Source organism: Phacochoerus africanus, chromosome 8 (assembly GCF_016906955.1).
Source record: "Phacochoerus africanus isolate WHEZ1 chromosome 8, ROS_Pafr_v1, whole genome shotgun sequence".
Lineage (NCBI taxonomy): Eukaryota > Metazoa > Chordata > Mammalia > Artiodactyla > Suidae > Phacochoerus > Phacochoerus africanus.
In genome coordinates, this window is record NC_062551.1 from 36,842,370 (window position 1) to 36,863,017 (window position 20,648).

Below are 20,648 nucleotides of genomic sequence, written 5' to 3' on the forward strand. Positions count from 1 at the left end.
CTTACTCAATATTGAGCACTGACTACATAAAACACTATGGAATGATCGCAATCCTTTATAGGAAATAAGGCATCTAAGTCCATAATAGACTACAATTTGAGTAGTTTATGTTAAAGGTCATAAAAGAACATTAGAAGAGAAAAGTGTCATTTCTGGTCTGAGTGATTTTGCAGAAGTGGCCTTTAAAGTGTGGTAAGATTTCAAAGTCCACTGATGCTGAAAGAAGGAAGGCTACTCCAGGCAGAGGTAAAGGCATCAGCAGAAAGGGGCAGAACCTCACAAAGTTCAGAACACAGTGATTAATCTGTATTGGCAGAAGCAGAAAGAACATTTAGTAGGAGATTAACTGTGGGCAGAGAGGCTGTTATGGCTAGTGGGATCTCCGTTATTTAGGAGCTGTGAAAATAATGCTGTAAAATTCTGAATGGAATAAGGACTACCTCCAGTTGGATGTCACTGTGGGGTAGGGAAAAGAGAACTGAACCCAGGGAGTCAAGGAACCTGAGATTATATAGCAGGTCACTTTACCACTCTGGTCCCCAGCTTCCTCACATGCAAAACTGAGGTCAGAGATGAGCTCTCTCTCTTTTTTTTTTTGGCCATTTCTTGGGCCACTGCCACGGCATATGGAGGTTCCCAGGCTAGGGGTCTAATCAGAGCTACAGCTGCTGACCTACACCACAGCTCACAGCAACGCCGTATTCTTAACCCACTGAGCAAGGCCAGGGATCGAACCCTCAACCTCATGGTTCCTAGTCAGATTCGTTAACTGCTGAGCCACGACGGGAACTCCAGAGATGAGCTCTTAAAATCCAAAATTCTGGTGGGAAACCACTGTAACTGTTCAAGCATCGGAATGGAGGGTGGTGATAAGAGAAATAGAGAATAAAACCTTCAGATAAAAACCTTACATAGAACATAATTAAGAAGCGTAGCTGTATCTGTGGTTCATTGGGCTGAAAACAGAAACACTGGAAGTCAGAAGACTACCTGTAGACGATCAACATGAACTTTGACTCCTCCAACCATTCCTTTCTTAAAAGCTGCCAGCATATCTAATATGGGATTGAATCGGCTACCTCTGAAAAATATGAGCAGACAATGCGTGTAAATTAACAGAGTAAAAAATTAATAATCTAGTACTAAGCACCCTTATATATGCGAAGCACTCTGTCACATGCTGAGATGGATACAAAACCACCAGGAGGCTCTGCTTCTAAAGCGCTGACAGTGTTAATGGCGATGAGATGGCGTGTACCGCACTTCTTTCATCAACCTACCTTATATTGTCTTCCCGGATGAGAACAAGGAAAAGCGGACGCCCATGCATTTTCCAGTATTGCTTAATGAACTGTAGCGCATTCTATCAAAACATAAGAATGAGGTAGGATGTAATGGCACAGGATCTGAACTGACCAGGATACAAAGAGCCAACAAAACTCTTATACAAGATAATTCACAATCAAACCTGGAATAACACCAACTATTTAGAGGTAGAAATGTTCTAATACAAACACAGTAAGCTAAACCATTTTAAGTCTGTTCTTAAAAATAATCAGATCACACATGCTTTTTGGGATTTTGTTTCTATTTTATTTATTTATTTATTTTCTTTGCTTGTTAGGGTCACACCTGCAGCATACGGAAGTTTCCAGGCAAGGGGTCCAATTGGAGCTACAGCCTCTGGCCTATGCCATAGCCACAGCCACATGGAATCAGAACTGTGTCTGCAACCTACACCACAGGTCACTGCAACGCTGGATCCTTAACCCACTAAGTGTGGCCAGGGGTCGAACCCGCATCCGCATGGCTCCTAGCTGGGTTCATTAGCGGCTGTGCCATCCCGAAGGGAACTCCCATATCGCACATGTTTTAAGGCTACTACTTTTTTTTTTTTTTTGAGGCCTAATACAGTTCAAGTATGGTCCCAGGGAAGGAAAAATCAACCCAGGGTTATCATCCAGATTACTTCTCACTCCACATGACTGTGGGTTTATATTACATACAGCAGGTGTAAGAGACTGGACTGAATATATACAGACTCTCAGAAATGTGAGCTTTTTATTTTTCTGTTTCTATTGTTATCATCATCATTATCATATCAAAGACTTACGTAACACTTTACCATGTGCCAGGCACTATTTGAAGGCTTTGCCTGTATTAACTCCTAATCCTCAGAACAGCCCAATTTAGTTATGCAGCGGAAACAAGGACACAGAGAAGTTAATTTGCTCAAGATCACAAGCTGGTAAACAGTGGCGTCAAGGTTTTAATAAAGGAAATCTGGCCCCAGAGTTCATGCTCCGGGCCATGACTCTAAGCTCCTCCTGTCTGTAAATGGAAAGGGAGTGGAGGAGATTTTAATGGACTGAGTGTTTTAAGTTAGTTGAAGTTTTACTTGAAATTCATCATAAATAAAATCATTTTACTAACTCAACTTCTGCTCAAAAAGAGAAACTTCCTGTCGTACGATCATGATTTCCAAGAGTTCCCCCTCTGTGCTTTTACAACTGCGGTATGTACCCTTTCCTTCCATTTGCAGAAGACAGAACAAGTAAAGTCATACCACTTTATATAAAACAGAGCATATCTCCTATTCTAAAACTGCAAGTGATTTAACTCTCCAAAGCTATGCAGATTCTGTTTTACTATCGTATTTGATACCGTGTTAACCCAGCGCATAGACTCAGGAGCACTCAATTTAAAAACATGATAGAATCAGTAGAAACAAAGTCATCCCATTGATTAAAAAGGTGTTCTGAAGCTACCTTTATGTCATCTATCAGCAGTAAAACATCTTGAGACATGTAGAAATCACTGAGGTCGAAGATGATAGGGTAACAAACCACAGTCTTTCCTAGAATGCGATAAATCTGTAAAGGATAAATTTTAAAAATTACATACACATAAAACAGACCAAAGGCAAAGGTACAGTAATACAAGTCCTAATAAAAATTAAGACCGACGTTTAATTCTGAATAAGAAAATAAAATACTTTATAAAATCTGTATATTAGGAAATTTCAGTTTCTTGATTAAATATGTATGCTAATAAAGTAGTCCACTTCTACTATAATGGAAAAAGCCTCTGAGTAAATGCTACTATTCTTTGGTTATCTTATAACACTTAGAAATCAAATAGCAGTGAGATATTTATTTCTAGAAGACTTCTTATTTTTACTTGTAAAAACCCAATAATTCAGATAATTAGCCCTAGTATATGATGAAATGTGAGAATGGATATACTGCAAGTCAAACATCACTCCAGTCTGTGGTATTACAATCTGAACACTGTTCTACAAGGAAACTTCATGAGTACCTTTGATGTACCGAGGCAGCCAATGGGTCTATCTGGCCTTCCGGAGAGTCCTAATTTTTCATTGATACCCAGATGGAAATAAGCCTGTAAGACACACATTTGTAAATCAGAGTCAGGCAAGAATTCATGCTTTTTCTTTTTTGCTTCCTTTTCCCCCTGGACTACTGCTATGCTAATTTCTGATTTTTCCAGAGAAAACGACCATGGAAACTTTATTCAACAGAATTTTAGGAAAACAAGCCAGCCAATGACATCAATTTTGCTTTTGGGGCACTGGGAGATTTGAGGGCAAAACTTTTGCAGATTCACTCAGCATCATTCTAAAATATGATTTTTTCAACATGGATGGAACTAGAGACTCTCATACTAAGTGAAGTATGTCAGAAGGAGAAAGACAAATACCATAAGATATTACTTATATCTGGAATCTAATATATGGCTCAAATGAACCTATCTACAGAAAAGAAACAGGAGTTCCAGTCGTGGCTCAGAGGTTAACGAGTCCAACTAGGAACCGTGAGGTTGCGGGTCCAATCCCTGGCCTTGCTCAGTGGGTTAAGGATCCGGTGTTGCCATGAGCTGTGGTGTAAGTCGCAGACATGACTCGGGTCCCACATTGCTGTAGCTCTGGTGTAGGCCAGCAGCTACAGCTCCAATTAGACCCCTAGCCTGGGAACCTCCATATGCCGTGGATGCAGCCCTAGAAAAGACAAAAAGACAAAAAAAAGACAAGAAACAAACTCATAGACATGGAGAACAGACTTGTGGTTGCCAAGAAGGAGGGGTAGCGACTGGGAGAGACTGGGAGTTTGGAGTTAGTAGACGCAAACTATAGCATTTGGCGTGGATAAGCAATGAGATTCTGCCGAATAGCACTGGGAACTATATATAGTCAGTTTTGATGGAACATGATGGAGGATAATGTGGAAAAAAGTATATATATATATATATATATATATATATATATATATATACACACACACACACACACATATACATATCTGGGTTACTTTGCTGTACAGCAGATGTTGACAGAACACTGCAAATCAACTATAATAAAAATAAAATAAAATAAAATAAAATTTGAGAACTGTCATTAATTTATAACTCGCATGGCTCCGATTCATATAAGAACAGAGACAAATGCTTCCTATGTGATAAAAAAAACTGGCTATTTAGTAGGAGTTCCCACTGTGGTGCAACGGGATTGGTGGTGTCTCTGCAATGCCAGGACACAGGTTCAATCCCTGGCCTGGCATAGTGGGTTAAAGGATCCAGCGTTGCCACAGCTGTGGTGTAGGTTACAACTGTGGCTCAAACCTAATCCCTGGCCTGGGAACTCCATATGCCAAAGAGAAAAAAAGGCTATTTAAATTAAAAAAACAAACAAACAAAAAAAAAAACGGAGCCGTATAACTTTTACTAGATTCCCACCTTCAAGTATTTCCCAAACGGTGAAATGTCTTTATTGATTTTTCTGATTACATGAACTTACGAAAAATTTAATCCATATGCTACAAGTGACTGGTCCTGCTACTCTTACAACCCCTTAAGCAACAACTATTTCCCTTTGGTATGTGTTAAAGGAAGTGCAATTTATTGTGTGATCCCTTGGAAGCACCAGAAGTAGAAGACAGGGTTAGAGATTTTTAAAAGTACATAAATATATACTCATGTTATATACACATATATATGTATACATTTACGTAAATGGGCCCACATATTTATGTAAAGTAGCTCCCAATTTTTCATTTAAAATGTTTTTATTATGATTGATTTACAGTGTTCTGTCAATTGTTGCTGTACAGCACAGTGACTTAGTCTTACATGCATATGGATTCTTTCTTCTCACATTATCCTGCATCACGTTCCATCTCAAGTTATTTAAATACTAATTCAGTTACCATCTTTGGACAGTGTACTATTATTTCTGTAGGATAATTTCCTAGACTTGGTGGATCAAAGAGAATATACATTCTCTTTCAAACATGATGCCAGGCTGGTCATCCTTTAGAAATAACTAACCTATTTACATGGACATTAACGGTGCATAGGCCATTTCTGTCGCTCTCTTGGGTCGCAATGATATTTATTTTAAACTATGGTATTCAAATATTTTGGTGGACCATTTTCCTATATATTTAATGGCTATTTGCATGTTCCATACATTTTTTTTTCACCTCTCTCCTGGGCATTTTTTATCCTTTTTTTATCTGTAAAAGATATTGGCATGTTAAAAATATTACCCTTTATCAAATATGTTACCCACCTTGCTCATCTTCAATGTTGTTATGAAATGTGAGAATGACTGCACAGTAGGTCAAACATCATTTCATCATGCGGTACTTCAATCTAAGCATATTTCTGCTAGGAAATTTCACAAGCACCTTTGATGTGCTAGGTTGTTACGTTACTTTCAATTATATTTAAATTTGTCAATCATTTCCTTAATGGCTTTTTGGCACTGGTATTTTCTAAGAATGGACTTCCCCTCCCAGTTGTAAACTATTCCCCTATTTTTTCTTTTAGTAATTTTATATTTAATCATTAAAACATATTTAAATCTTTAATCTGTCTGGAATTTATTTCTGTATCTGATGAGAGGGATAAATCTAACCTAAATTTCCCTAAATGGAAAATCAAACCAACTGTCTCTACACAACCTACCGATTATGATTTGAACTGATTTCAAATATCAACCTCACCATATACAAAATTAATGTCATCACCAGAGCTCTCTGTTCATTCTGCCGTGGTGCACACATCCATGTCGGAGTTAGCTCTGTGTCTCTTTCTCCTTCTGCACTGCATGTTCCTCACACCCCCCTGAGATGGCACTGTGCCTAGATTATAGCTGGTGCTCAGGAAATACTTGATGGACGAATAAGGGAGCAACTGAACATCCTTCCTGAGCCACATGCGCTGTCCATATTAATTCTGGAACAGCAGTGGCTTTAGACAAAGTCGACTGGGCAGAAAAAAGACTCTACAAGCATTATGCTGTGTAGCTGCACTGAAACTACAGTGTACAGCATTAGATGGAGATCCTTAAGTATTTTCAACTTTTTCAAAATAAATTTATATCTAAACGACTTTAGATGTCTTCTTTTAGGCAAATGATTATATTAATCAACAAGGCACAAGTTGAAATGTACTACTGATCTAGGTAGATATAAAGGAAATCTTTAAACACCACTCAATTATAGCAAAAGGATTTTCCTTAACTTTCTGAACAATGGTGAGCAGGCCTATGACAACGAAAGAATCAGATGCAGAATGCTCCGTGCATCCCAGGGTGCAGATAATACTGTCCCTATGTTGCACACATTCACACCATTTAATGCACTGAAATATATAGTAGTGACCAAACCACCCGGAAGTATAGAAACCTGTCATTCTAGATCTACACTGTATTCAGCTCTCCCAGGAGGCAAACACCACAGTTACCACACCACAAAACATTAACCACACACAGTGAAGACCCTGCCCTCACCCATCCGCCCTCACACCTTTTCCAGTTGGCTGGAGGAGGATGTAGCTTCTCAGAAAAGGGTAAGTAACCACTGGCATAACAATACATGTAATTAACTAATATTTGAGGGAACATGTCACTTTCAAAAGGTAGACTATAGGGAGCCCCCTTTGTGGCTCAGTGGAAAAGAATCTGACTAGTATCCATGAGGACGTAGGTTCAAACCCTGGCCTCGCTCAGTGGGTTAAGGATCCAGCGTTGCCATGAGCTGTGATGTAGTTTGCAGATGTGGCTTGGATCTCACGTTGTTGCGGCTGTGGTGTAGGCCAGTGGCTACAGTTCCAATTCGACCTCTAGCCTGGGAACCTCCATATGCTGCAGGTTCCCAGATGAGGTGGGACAAAAAGACTTGAAAAAAAAAAAAAAAAAGGGCAGACTATAAGAAGCAGTATACCAGGCAGTATATCTTAGAGGGCGAATCCCAAAGAGCAACTGGCATGGAATACAGAGGATCTTCTATCTTGACCCGTGCACAGGGAAGCTGGGCTCCTGACCACAAACCTGTCTTGAGCCACATCACACACCCAAACTGTAAATCATGTGTTAACACTAACTTAAAAACAACAAAATAGGAGTTCCTTTTGTGGCACAGTGGGTTAATGATCTGGCTTGTCTCTGTGGAGGCACCAGTTCAATCCCCAGCCCAGCACAGTAAGTTTAAGGATCTGGCATTGCCCCAGCTGTGGCTCAGATTTGATCCCTGGCCCGGGTACTTTCGCATGCCACGGGTGTGGCTGGAAAAAAAAAAAAAAAAAAAGTCAGGACCTGCTATAAGTGCTGTAAGTCTTCCCTTTGTAACAGAATGCTTCCTACCACCTCTGTGATTTCCCAGCACACTGTACTAACATCTATCATAGTGGATCAAAGTGGACTGTCATTAACTACTTTTTCTGTCATATCACCAAACCCAGAGGTCAGTGACTGAGAACAGGGACAGAGCATTTTAGCTGTGTATCCTACAAGTGCTCTGCACAGATGAATGAATGAAAAAAGTGCCACATTCAAGTCATTAGGAGCCATGTTGGTCTTCTCAATCTTGACTGCCTGTTGTCTGGTAGAGAACAGACTCTACCAGAAAGAGGTGCTGATATAAATTAGGCCTGGGAGTTCCCACTGTAGCACAGTGGGTTAAAGGATACGGCATTGCCACAGCTATGGTGTAAGCTTACAGCTGGGCTCAGATTCAATCCCTAGCCCAGGAATGTCCACAGGCTGTGGGTACAGCCATAAAAAATTAAAAAGAAAAAAATTAGGCCTGAAAAAACAGATTCAGGTTAATTTGCTTTGAGAGCATGTTTATCAAAGAATAATAACCTTTGTAACCACTCTCAGGAGCTTTCAGTGAGAGAGCATAAAATTGTATCAGCAAATACAGCCTGCACCTGAATGATAAATGCACAATTTTACAGCCTTAGATTTTCGCCCCTTTCATGCTGCCACCTCTCCTTGCCCTCTGGATCCTTATTTCCCTTTTGGCCTCATTTAGCCTCTTCTCCTATGAAACCTAGCTTTCCATCATTTACTTAGTGTGATTTTAAAGTGTTACCTACTGTAGGATTCCTTGCATTTTCAGCTGCATCTCTTCAATTGGGGGCGGGGCGAGGCAGGGGGAGCGGGAAGAGCTCTAAATTTTTTAAGGACTTTTCAAGAGCTGGTGCTCTAGGTGACCTGACACCCAGAGTTTGGGTTTGTTGCCAATGGTAAGATCCAGTGTGATCAGCAACAACTAGGGCCCTGCATTTTCCCTGCAATGTGCACCTCACCTAAGCTTCATTCTCTGTTGTAATGTCAAGGCTTTAGTCAAAACCATTTATATCAACTTAACGGACTTAATGACTTGAGAGAGACTAAACACTTCCATCGAACACTGTGGTGTTTGTTCCTGTATTGTTTTTAACAATTACCAAGTAAAAACAAGTGGTTTATAAACAATCAGTGGAAATCAGTAACTTCCTGTCCCCAGTAAGCAGGAATATTCCTAAACTCAGGCACTGCTGGATCCATCTGCGAAGAAGTGCATGTAAAAGGCCTCAAAAGTCACCTTTTATTTCATTATTTTTTAATGGCAGCACCTGTGGCATATGGAAGTTCCCAGGCTAGGGGTCGAATTGGAGCTGCAGCTGCCAGCCTACACCACAGCCACAGCAACATGGGAACCGAGGTGCATCTGCGACCTATGCTGCAGTTTGTGGCAAAACCGGATCCTTAACCCACTAAGTGAGACCAGAGATCGAACTCACATCCACACATACACTAGATCGGGTTCCTAACCCACTGAGCCACAAAGGGAACTCTTCAAAATCCAATCTAATAGGTATGTAATTGTATCAAAGATAAATTCCCTTTTTTTTTTTTTTTTTGTCTTTTTGCCATTTCTTGGGCCCCTCCCACAGCATATGGAGGTTCCCAGGCTAGGGGTCGACTCGGAGCTGTAGCCACCGGCCTATGCCAGAACCAGAGCAACGCAGGATCCGAGCGGCGTCTGCAACCTACACCATAGCTTATGGCAATGCCGGATGGTTAACCCACTGAGCAAGGGCAGGGATGGAACCCGCAGCCTCATGGTTCCTAGTCGGATTTGTTAACCACTGTGCCACACTGGGAACTCCCAAAGATAAATTCTGATGTCATTTTACAATTATTTGGAGACCGGCAAACCAAAGGGGGTAGGAATTACTTCAGATTCCGAATAGTAAGGGAAGAGAAAAAAGGAAGTAGTTATTACTAATGATATTTAGGTGAGATTTTCTTTAACAGTTAATAAAAGGGAAAATAAATACACAATAAAAGGCAAAACAAATGAAAGGGAAAATAGAGGTTAATTTTATACACCAATACTAAAATTAAGGCTTTTCGTTATCTAAGTGGTTAGTCCAGGTTAGTAACAGACGTTAGCAAGGAGTAGAAATCAATAAGACCTATGAATGCATATACACACCATGCAGTTATTTTTGGTACCAATGTCTGATAAAGTGGGTTTCTCAACTTAATCAAAAAGACTTTTAGCTCAATGACCTTATCTCAGAACGGGACTTTAAATATGCTTCTTGACTATAAATCAGGTCTAATCATCATGCTCTGATACCTCCACAAAGGAGACAGTAAAGACACAGAATCACTTACTTTCACAAGCTCCTGCTGGGCCCAGATCTGAATGGGTTCTACCTGCTGAGGAGTTTGGGTCTGAATACCATATGTGTTGAGGAAAACTTGAAGGCTAAAGAACACAGAGAGAAAAAGAGAGACAGTGCTGGATAATGCATTTATACGGACAATGAAAGACGAGGAATGAAGGGGAAAGACTATGCAAACTTGGAGGACATTCTTCATTTGTTGATGTCAGCAACACCAGCTGCACTGGAATCCAGCGGCCCTACTGGGCTCTTCACAAAGCATCAGATGGTGGCCTTGGGGGCTGACAGAGAGGTAAGCACTAATTTGGGGGATCCTCGTAATTAACGTGTGCATTAATTTCTCAAAATTACATGCCAGGCAACACTGGCACTGGCCACAGACTTTAATATTCACACCAACTACAACACAATTATTTTTAAACATGAAAAGAGTATTGTTCTGGCCCTTAATGTGACACTAGTGACATCCCTGAAACCTTGACAAGGGGACTATGAAATTAATTTCTACCACCATACTCTATACTATAAGCATAAAGCAATCAACCCCACCCCCCAACCAAAAGTACACACCACCCATTTAGATTTCATACCGTTGGCTTTCCGCTATAAGTGCTACATAAACAACCAAATCATTTTCCAGTGGGCCCTGTAATACAGAATAAGGGAGGGGAAAAACATTTTAAAAGATCTGGTCATCATCAGCTACAATGAGAATCAAGGACAATATTAACCATCTCTAAGCAGTTCATTAAAATGATGGACACCAGCTGGCTCTAAGCAGTCGCTTCTCCTTCCTTGCTTCCACTGCCTACTAATCAATTTGATGGTGTAGACAGAGTAATGGAACACCAAGGAATGGAATGCCATAAATCTCACCACTACCAGGGGGGCTAGCCTGTCAGGGCTATTTTGAATGATGCATAAGAGTAGTTTAGGGACTGAGAGTCATTTTCCATCATTTAATTATGAAGGGAAGAGCAGGAACTAAAAATAAAAATCCACCGTAGGTATTCTCTAAAAAATGATTTTGAGTTAAAATTGTTCATCTGATATCCTTACCACACAAAGCTATTCCCTTTCTTGTTAGCTCATTTTCCTCTGGCACCCTATACATCAAAATAGCTTTATCCTAATATATAGCTTCTATGGTAGAGAATGAACTACCCAGTTGATGATATAATTAACACCATGTTCATTAAATACAAGCTGTTGGGTTTAATAGTTCTAATCAAACATAGTGTTGGATATTTGCTACTCTTTTTTTGCATGGAAAAGACTCACTATAGCATATATTATGCATTGTTAAAATGAACCCAATTTTGAGCTTGTATATAATGAACAGAAAACAGTAAGAAGCACCAATAAATTACAGCATTAGGAAGCCCTGAAAATACTGATCAAATAAAATTTCTTTATTGTAATGAATCCAACATTCCCGATAATATGCTGTAAAACATTTGATTTACCAGCAGTCAGTTCCTCTCTATGGTATTCAATCTGCCACTAGGATTTATGTATGATGGAAGGCAAGAAACACCAGAATACCTATATCAGCAGTAAATAACATATAGTCAAAGGACGGTTCCCAGGATCAACGTGAAAATGCCATTTCAGGCAGTCTTCTCTGTGATTTAAATGAATATGTAAGAGAAAATATGCTGTGACAACCCCACAAAAATAAATACACATTAAATGTGCTATAAATTCTATTTTTATTTGATAAAGACTTTAAAAGCTGATGTTACTCAAAAGGATGAGAAAGAGTAATTATTCGGAGTCTCGTCGAAATTTCTAACCAATGCAAACTTTAAGCATTATTTTTCTTGGATGCAATCTCCTATTCATCACAAGGAGGAATAACCTTAGAGTGGGCCATTACCTATAATCTTCAGGACAATTAGATTTCTTAAATAAAAGGCAAGGGAATACACAATTTAGAATGTAGATGTTATTCCAATAACAATTAACAAGGTGGCTTACAGATCCTAAGTGGCAAATGGGTATCTTCTTTTGGAATCTCAGGCCTTTTTAAAGGACAATGTTATTTCCATTTGTAGGGCAGAGCACTCAGATCTCAAATGCCCACTACACATGTTGAATAATAGTGAGCATCTGCTTAGGGGACTAGCAGATGGTCAAAGAGTTCCTTCATTGTGAAAACTCAGCATTTCAGAAAGTTCCAATTCACAAGCCATCTACCATAATGAACGTAGGCCTTTAACCCCAGCCAAGTGGGACCTTTCACCCCATTTCCACCCATAGAAGGAACTCAGCATGGTCAGTCCCACCCCAACAGTTCTCTTTCTTTCACTAATAAAGTTGGAACTATCTTCTCCTTATTTTCATAATTTTCTTCAAACCACCAAAATTGTTGTCCAAGCCAATGAAGTCTCTCTGAAAACTTCCTAACAGTAATTCACACCTTCTTTTTCTGAATGGAATTTTTCTTACTAATACTGTAACATTTTCTGCTTTTAGGTTCACAAAGTGCACACGCGCATGCGCGTGCACGCGCGCACACACACACACACACACACACACACACACTCAAGCCCAGTGTGGTACTAGCACTCTCCATTTTATAAGCATTTATGCACCCATTCATCTGACCAATAGTTAAGACATACTAACATACAAGCCTCCATGCTAGGCCCTGATGGTACAAGATGAATACAACCCAATATCCATCCTTGAGGAGTTTAGAATCTACTGGGACAGATAGACAACAGGTAAGTTTTCAAATGTGTTTATTATTGTTGTAAAACAATAATAACATAATAATAATAATAATAATAATAATATCTTTGCCAGTATAGATCTACCTCATCTAAAAAAATGGCTCCAGTACATTACATTATATGGATGTGTCATCATGTATTCCAGGAATGTTTATTTTAATAGCGTTTAGGAGGTGTGCAATATTTCAGAGAATCCTGAGGATTTAGGGAGAGAACAAAGTGCTAAGCACAGCATTGGAAACATACAATAAAGGGCACTAATGCTGCAGCTGTCCTTGAAACTCTCACACCTATCCTAGGGCTGCTGCTCTTCTCTTCCTTACTGAGATTTGCTGTAACGTCTATACTGCCTTAGTCCCCACTGGCTTCCACTATCCTAAGAAATTAGGACCACCCACTACACTATTTTTATGACTTGTTCTCGGAATAATTCCAAACGTTATCTCTCTTTTTATTCTCAGACTATTTCCTGACCTTCCTTGCCTCTGTTAACTATGTACTCTGCCACCGCCTTTGAGATGGAAGGCCTCACTCTTTAAATCCTTGTTCTTGTATCCATCCCATTTCTTTCTCTTTCTCTCTCACCAAACCCACTCCGGTAGCATTCATTATCACTTCGAATAAGCAGATGGAAGATAGTATAAGAAAGGCAATGTATGCATGTATGACAGGATCACTTTGCTGTATAGCAGAGGTTGGCACAGCATTGTAAGTGAACAACGCTTTAATTTTGAAAATAATAAAAATAAGCAGGTAATTCTGTACTTTTATTTTTAGACTTGAACTTTCTCTTGCGTTCTAGTTCCTACATTTTAAACTGCGTTTGGACATTTTATTTTAGCTAGTTTCAAAGTTAATAATTCTAAAACTCAACTCCTTATCAACCCTACCTCCACTCCAAACAGGCTCACTCGACCCAGAACCATCTTTGACTCCTCTTTTTTACCCTCCATATCCAATTTGCTACCAAATCCTGTTAATCCTTCCTTCATAAAATACCTTGAGTTGAGGTTCCCTGATGGCTCAGGGGGTTAAGGATTCGGTGTTGTCACTGCTTGTGGCTTGGGTAGCTGCAGTGGCGACAGTGAGATCCCTGGCCTGGGAACTTCCACATGTTGCAGACATGCCAAAAAAACAAAACAAAACAAAACAAAAGAATCTTCTTTTCTCATTTCTATAGCAAAGGAGCACTGTTCTAAGTACTTTAACAAACCATTTATCCCCATTTTACAGGAAACAAACATGAGGTACAGAAAGTTTAAGTAGCTTAGCCGAGGTCGCAAAACTATAATACAGATCCAGGCAGCCTCACTGCAGAATCTGTGCTCACAATCACTCACATCTTCCGCCTCTCAGAGAGTGGAAAGGGGGCAAGTTTTATTCATGAAAGACCTGCCAAACGAGATCCATGTCACTTCCTCTCCCATGATACGGGTCATCTAATAGGTGCCTTAAACTTAGCATGGACACAACTGATCTCCTGATTCCCATCCTTAATTCCCTTACCCTTCAAGTATGTCTTATCTTTTTAATTTAATGTTTTAATTTTTTAAATTGAAGAACAGTTGATTTACAACATTCTGTTAGTTGCAGGTGTGCAGCCAAGTGATTGATTATACATATATATTTTTTCTTCATATTATTTTCCGTTATCAGTTATTGTAAGATTTTGAATATAGTTCCCTGTGGTATGCAGTAAACCTTTGTTGCTTATCTATTGCATGTATGCTGAGGTTGTATCTGTTAATCCCATACTCCTAATTGATCCCTCCTTCTTTTCTCCTCTGGCAACCGTAAGTTTGTTTTCTGTGTCTGTGAGTCTATTTCTGTTTTGTATATAAATTCATTTGCATTATTGTTTATGAGTGATATTATATAATATTTATCTTCCTCTGCATGGTTTACTTCATTTTGTATGATTTTCTCCAGATCCATCCATGTTGCTGCAAATGGCAGTATTTCCTTGCCCAAGTGATATTCTATTGTACATATACCACATCTTTACCATTCATCTGTTGATGGACACTTAGGGTGCTTCCATGTCTTGGCTATTGTAAATAGTGCTGCTATGAACACTGGGGTGCATGTATGTTTTCAAATTAGAGTTTTAATCTTTTCTGGATATATGCCTAGGAGTGGGATTGCTGGATCATATGATAAGTCAATTTTTAGTTTTTTTAAGGAAACTCCATACTGTTTTCCATAGTGGCTGCAACACCAACAGTGTAAGAGGGTTCCCTTTCCTCCACACTTGGTCCAGCATTTATTATTTGTAGACTTTGATGACAGACATTCTGGCAGGTATGAGGTGATACTACACTGATGATTGTGATGTGCGGTTTTCTAGTAAGTAGTAAGGTTGAGCATATTTTCATGTGCCTGTTGGCCATATGCGTATCTTCTCTGAGGAAATGTCTGTTCAGGTCTTCTGCCCATTATTTTTGATTGTGGGTTTTGTTTTTGTTTTTATATTCAATTTATGAGCTTTTTGTGTATTTTGGAAATTAACCCCTTGTCATGCATTGTCTGCAAATATTTTCTCCCAGTCTACAGGTTGTCTTTTTGTTTTATTAATGGTTTCCTTTGCTATGCAAAAGCTTTTAGGTTTGATTAGGTCCCATTTGTTTACTTTTGCTTTTGTTTCTTTTGCCTTAGGATACTTATGTAAGAAAACACTGCTACAATTTATTGAGAAAATGTTTTGCCTATGTTCTCTTCCTCTAAGAGTTGTATGGTGTCATGTTTTCTTTTTCTTCCTTTCTTTTTTCTTTTTAGGGTTGCACCTGAGGCATATGTAAGTTCCCAGGCTGGGGGTCAAACTGGAGCTGCAGCTGCAGGCTGCACCACAGCCATAGCAGTACCAGATCTGGGTGGTGTCTGCAACCTATGCTGCAGCTCGTGGCAAAACCAGATCCTTAACCCACTGGGCAAGGTCAGGGGTGGAACCCATATCCTCATGGATACTAGTTGGGTTCTTAACCCACTGAGTCACAATGGGAACTCAAGTGTCATGTTTTATATTTAGGTCTTTAAAACATTTTAGATTTATTTTTCGTATTGGTGCGAGGGAGTGTTTCAAGTTCATTGATCTACATGATGCTGTCCAGCATTCCCAATACTACTATTTCTTATCTTTTTTTTTTTGCCTTTTTTTTTAGGGCCGCACCTGTGGCATATGGAGATTCCCAGGATAGGAGTCAAATTGGAGCTGTAGCTGCCAGACTATGCCACAGCCACGGCAATGGAGGATCCCACCTGCGTCTGCAACCTACACCACAGCTCACAGCAATACTGGATACTTAACCCACTGAGCAAGGCCAGGGATTGAACCCACATCCTCATGGATACCAGCCAGATTCATTTCCACTGTGCCACAATGGGAACTCCCAGGATATTTTTAACAAAGGGAAAGAATCATAACTAAATGTACACTTATTTTTATTAGCTATTTAAGAATGTACAAGTCATTTTAATTATGTGATTCAGGACCAACAATCTGTGGCTGAAAATATTCTGATTTAAAACTTTAATTTCTATAAATGAATAATGCCATATTTGGTTTTTCAATGTTTTCTATTTAGATTAAAAAAAAAAAGTAACACAAAATTTACCATCTTCATCATTTCTAAGTGTACAGGAAAAGAAACTTTTGTATCACAACTTTCCCATGAGCTGGGTACTACCTGTATTAATATTGGAACTCATCTTGCTCAAAATTTAAAACTATGGTAATTAAAACACTGCATGTACATCTGTCTAGATTCTAGTTTTCAAATTACCCAAATCAGGTCGAAGTAACAAGGCTAGGAGGTTTCCATCTGGGAGCTATAAATAAAACAGTATACTACAACTTTCAAAGGACATACAGAGAAACTTAAATGTGAATGTACCCTAATGGTTTTTTCCTTCCCCTTGTTCTTTTTTAAATTTCATGTTACTAGATAGTTAATTCATGTGCTTCAAAAAATTTTGAATTATGAAAAAGTTTTCAGTGAAGCATCTCTCCCACCTGTGGCCCAGGCATCTACCCTACTGTCTACCCACCTGGTGGCTGCTGTGATTGCTTATTATGCCTCTTTCCAGATATCCCTTTGCCTATAAAAGCAAGTAAGAATCTACTCTCTTACTTGCTCACATTTCAGACGAAAGGTGGTATTCTATCAGCACTTTTTTCCACTTAATTATATATATATCATGGTGTTCTTTTCATATATTAGTACACAGAAGATGCCTTCATTTTTGTTACAATTGTTTAGTATACTCTTATTTTGTAGATGTACCATAGTTACGAATATCATCTTTTCACATCTTTCATCATTAAGCCTAGTCAATCTTTCACACTGAAATCTCTAGACCTGGTTATAGTTACATAGTGGAACCATTAAACATCAGGTTTTAATTTTGCTTTTCACAGCAGAACAAACACTCACCCTAAATCATTCAGAGGAATTACTACCATGGGATTTACGTGGGGGCACTAGAAGAGACTGCTCTCAGAAAAGATCGGTAGGATTGGATTTCAGGAGGGGGCAGTGGGAAGACTGTGACTCTCTTCTCGGAGAATGGCACGCAAAGAGGGATAGAGGCTGTCCGTTTATAACCTATAACGTGATAGCCTATTAATAAGATTTATATTATTATTTTATTGATTATATTTGTTTTGTATTCCAGTTTAGAATGTCAAGGGATGAATATATCTCGAGAGCCTGCCACATGTACTAGCACAGAAAATCCCATTTTTAAAGTTCGGGAAACTGAGGTGAAGAGAGGTAAAACAATGTCAAAGGCGCACACATGTAGTCAGTGGTAGAGCTTAAACCTGTCTGCAGACATGTTTAAGCCAATATGATGAATGTCATGGAATGTATTTCACGGACTGTGCTGCTTGCTGCCGTGGTTCGTACAGCCAACAGGGTGCGTGCGTGCATGCATGTGAATGTATAAAGAGAAGAGATTTACTATAAAGAACTAGCTCAGGCAGTCATGGAGTCTGGCAAGTCCCACGGTCTACAGGGTGAGTCGGCAAGCTGAAGACCCAGGAGGGCTGATGGTGTAGGTTCCACTCTGAGGGCCAGAAGGCTCACCACCAAGTTTTAGTCCAGAGGCAGGAAAAAAGCCAATATCCCAGTTTGAAAGCCATTAGGCAGTGAGAAGCCTGTCTTACTTGGGGAAGCGTCAGCCTCTTGGTTCTATTCAGGCTTTTAGGGATGAGGCCCACCCACCCCTAGGGGGCGCAATCTGACCTGCTCTGTCTACCAATCTAAATGTTAACCTCACCCCAAAACATCTTAATCCTCATCCGGAATAATGTTTGACCAAATATGTGGGCACTCTATGTCCCAGTCAGACACATACAATTAACTGAATGTAGGAATGTGTTACAATCACAGGGAGCAGAGTGGTGAGAAAAAGCCTTTGTGTTCGATCAGCAGACGATTCTCCATCCACTTGACCTCAGGTCTGAAGAAAACGCAAGTCCCAGTGTGGTCTACAAAACATCTATTTTCTTATCTGCTTTTCAATATAATTTCAAACACTTGGCAATTAAATTAGAATTACCTCTTCTATTAAACAACACATACAGTATATAAAACTCATAATTCTTATTTTTTTGTAACATTATATTAAGCCCTGGTCTAAATAGCTTTCTTTTTAATATTGTCCTATGCTATATTCATAATCTACACAATAATATACTGTGGCTGGCTTGAATAGGTCTTTTACTGAAAGGAGGGAGAGAGAGAAGGAAAGAAAAAAAAGCAGCCAACGAATAAATGGGTCACACCCCATTCAAGGCTGGTCCAGCCTCAAGGGCAGTGCATTTGAAACATTCTCTGCTTCTGCTTCTGGGGCCTTACAGAAACTCATTTATGCTCATTAGCCTTCATCAGTAGGTCCTGCCAACATCCAGCGTTTTTTCATTACACTCATTTTTCAGCAAAACCTCATTAGCTGAAGAAACCAGGCAGATGCTTTATACATCTCAATTCCAACTGGAGACACCATACCCACAGTATTTTTCATCAGACGCCAAGTAACAGGCTACGGCAATTTGAACACAGGCACATCCCGACTGGAACACACTGGCATCTTGTTCTGACATTGCCAACCAAGCCAGAGCAGCACCATGGAGAAAATTAATAGGGAATCACAGGAAAGGTGAGTCGAAATAGCTGACAAATAACCACAAGAAGCATGGTGTAAAAAGCCAAACTTGGCTTCAGGGTAGGGCTGGCCAGGGAGAAAATGGCCTTTTAGGATGCCTGTTTTTATACACTGCATTAGTGATTATACAAGCTTTCTACTTAAGAGGAAAACAAATGAATTTTAAAAAAGTATTCCCAGACCTCAGACATAGTTTCAAATGCCTGAATAAGAAGAGCAAAGTTTTGTTGAGAGCAGTCTTTGCAACGGCCCGTAATTATCTTGAAAGAGAATACTGATCATCACTTTGTCGCAGCAAATTGCTTTGTGAAACTTTTTACTCCTAAGCCCTTGCTACGACTGTATGTTTCTGTACTTTTTCTCTATTTCCTGGAAGCTAAAATGCTAAAATGACTAAGTGGGCTCAGGTGGAGGAACTCTGACTCATCGTGTTTACCCAGATTTACTCATAACCAACAGGAAGAACAAATGATGAGAAACTTAGGGAAACACAAGAGAATGGTCACCATCGGGAAAGATCCAGAAAATGAGGGCGATACAGAAGGTCGAGGCAGAAGCAGTGGGGGAGTACAGGTTCTAAAAATCTGGCCATTTCCCTCTCAGGGTTTTTGTGTCATTTCAAAGGACCTCAGGTACTGGGTCATCACTCATGGGGCAAGTTACAGCAAGCTAACTTGTTTTTGTTTTTTCTCCTTTGGATGCCTGTACTGACTAGATCAGTTCTCTGTGTGTCTGAGTTGAAACGCCAGAGGTGGATGGGGCCATTTTTATCATCTGGAAGTGGGCAGTGAAGAAGGCATGAGGGAATCCATAAGAGGGACTGGGTGCCAGGAATCCACTTCAGCCACTTCAGCACAACTTTGAACTTTTTTTATGCTGAAATTCTACCTAAGATTTTGTCTCAAAAATGGGCTTCCTTGACAAAAATCAGTATCCCACTTGATAGATGAGGAGACTGAGGTCCAGGCAGGGGAAATGGTCCAGCTCCTGCAGCAAGTCTGTGGCAGACCCAGAAACAGAATCCAGGTCTCTGGACTAACTTGGTCTAGAGTTTTCTCTACCAAGTCAGACTGCCTCATTACACCAGCTGACAGTACAGGAGAGAACTGCCAAGTGCATGATTCCATTTGTGAGTGGAAATGAAGGGGGAAGCACACGTACAGTACTACAATGTCAAAGGCACCAAAGAAGAAAGGTTCTGAAGGGGGAAAAGTATCAAAACCTGCCTGTGCTACTTCCTTTTCAGCGTTAGAGGCTCTTCCAAAGAACAAAAAGACTGGGCAAATTAAACAGTGCAAGGGAAAACCCGCGGTAAGATTTACAGCCATTGGGTTACAGACCCAACAGCGACAGAGGAACCCAGCAAGCTCTAGAATCCAATGAGCTTTTAACTATATAGAGCCATCCTCACTGGTTGAGGTTACATTGTTTCTAGTGTGGATTTTTACCAGGGACCTGACTGCGAAGGACACACAGTTACCAATGCTCTTACACAGTAAACCTAAATGCCTTCCTTATCAATGAGATCACAATTCCGCAGATCTGTGTACAAGAACGGCTCCTGCCTAGAGGGTTTGTTCACCTGTTCATTCATCCAGACATTGTGGTAGGCACCAGGGATGGCAGAAAGATAGCTGAAACCTTATTCCTATTCTCCAGGAACTCTCCGTACAACCAAGACAAACTATGTATGGAATTCAGCAGGACAGTAAAGACAATGCTATTAACAGGTACTTTGAGGGCAAGGAAGGGAGCATTTAA

The 20,648-nt window shown here is 39.9% G+C and overlaps 1 protein-coding gene across 5 annotated transcripts in view; it reads right to left on the reverse strand.

Annotated features, from left to right (window-relative positions):
* PHKB (phosphorylase kinase regulatory subunit beta) overlaps nucleotides 1-20,648 on the reverse strand; it is a 201,029-nt gene that overhangs the window by 42,224 nt on the left and 138,157 nt on the right. For all 5 annotated transcript variants that reach the window (XM_047789954.1, XM_047789952.1, XM_047789950.1 and 2 more), the window contains 6 exons: nucleotides 10,575-10,630; nucleotides 9,974-10,067; nucleotides 3,319-3,402; nucleotides 2,769-2,873; nucleotides 1,281-1,363; nucleotides 991-1,081 (listed from right to left, as the gene is read on the reverse strand). In XM_047789954.1, coding sequence (XP_047645910.1) covers nucleotides 991-1,081; nucleotides 1,281-1,363; nucleotides 2,769-2,873; nucleotides 3,319-3,402; nucleotides 9,974-10,067; nucleotides 10,575-10,630 — 513 coding nt within the window. The remainder of the gene's footprint in view (nucleotides 1-990; nucleotides 1,082-1,280; nucleotides 1,364-2,768; nucleotides 2,874-3,318; nucleotides 3,403-9,973; nucleotides 10,068-10,574; nucleotides 10,631-20,648) is intronic.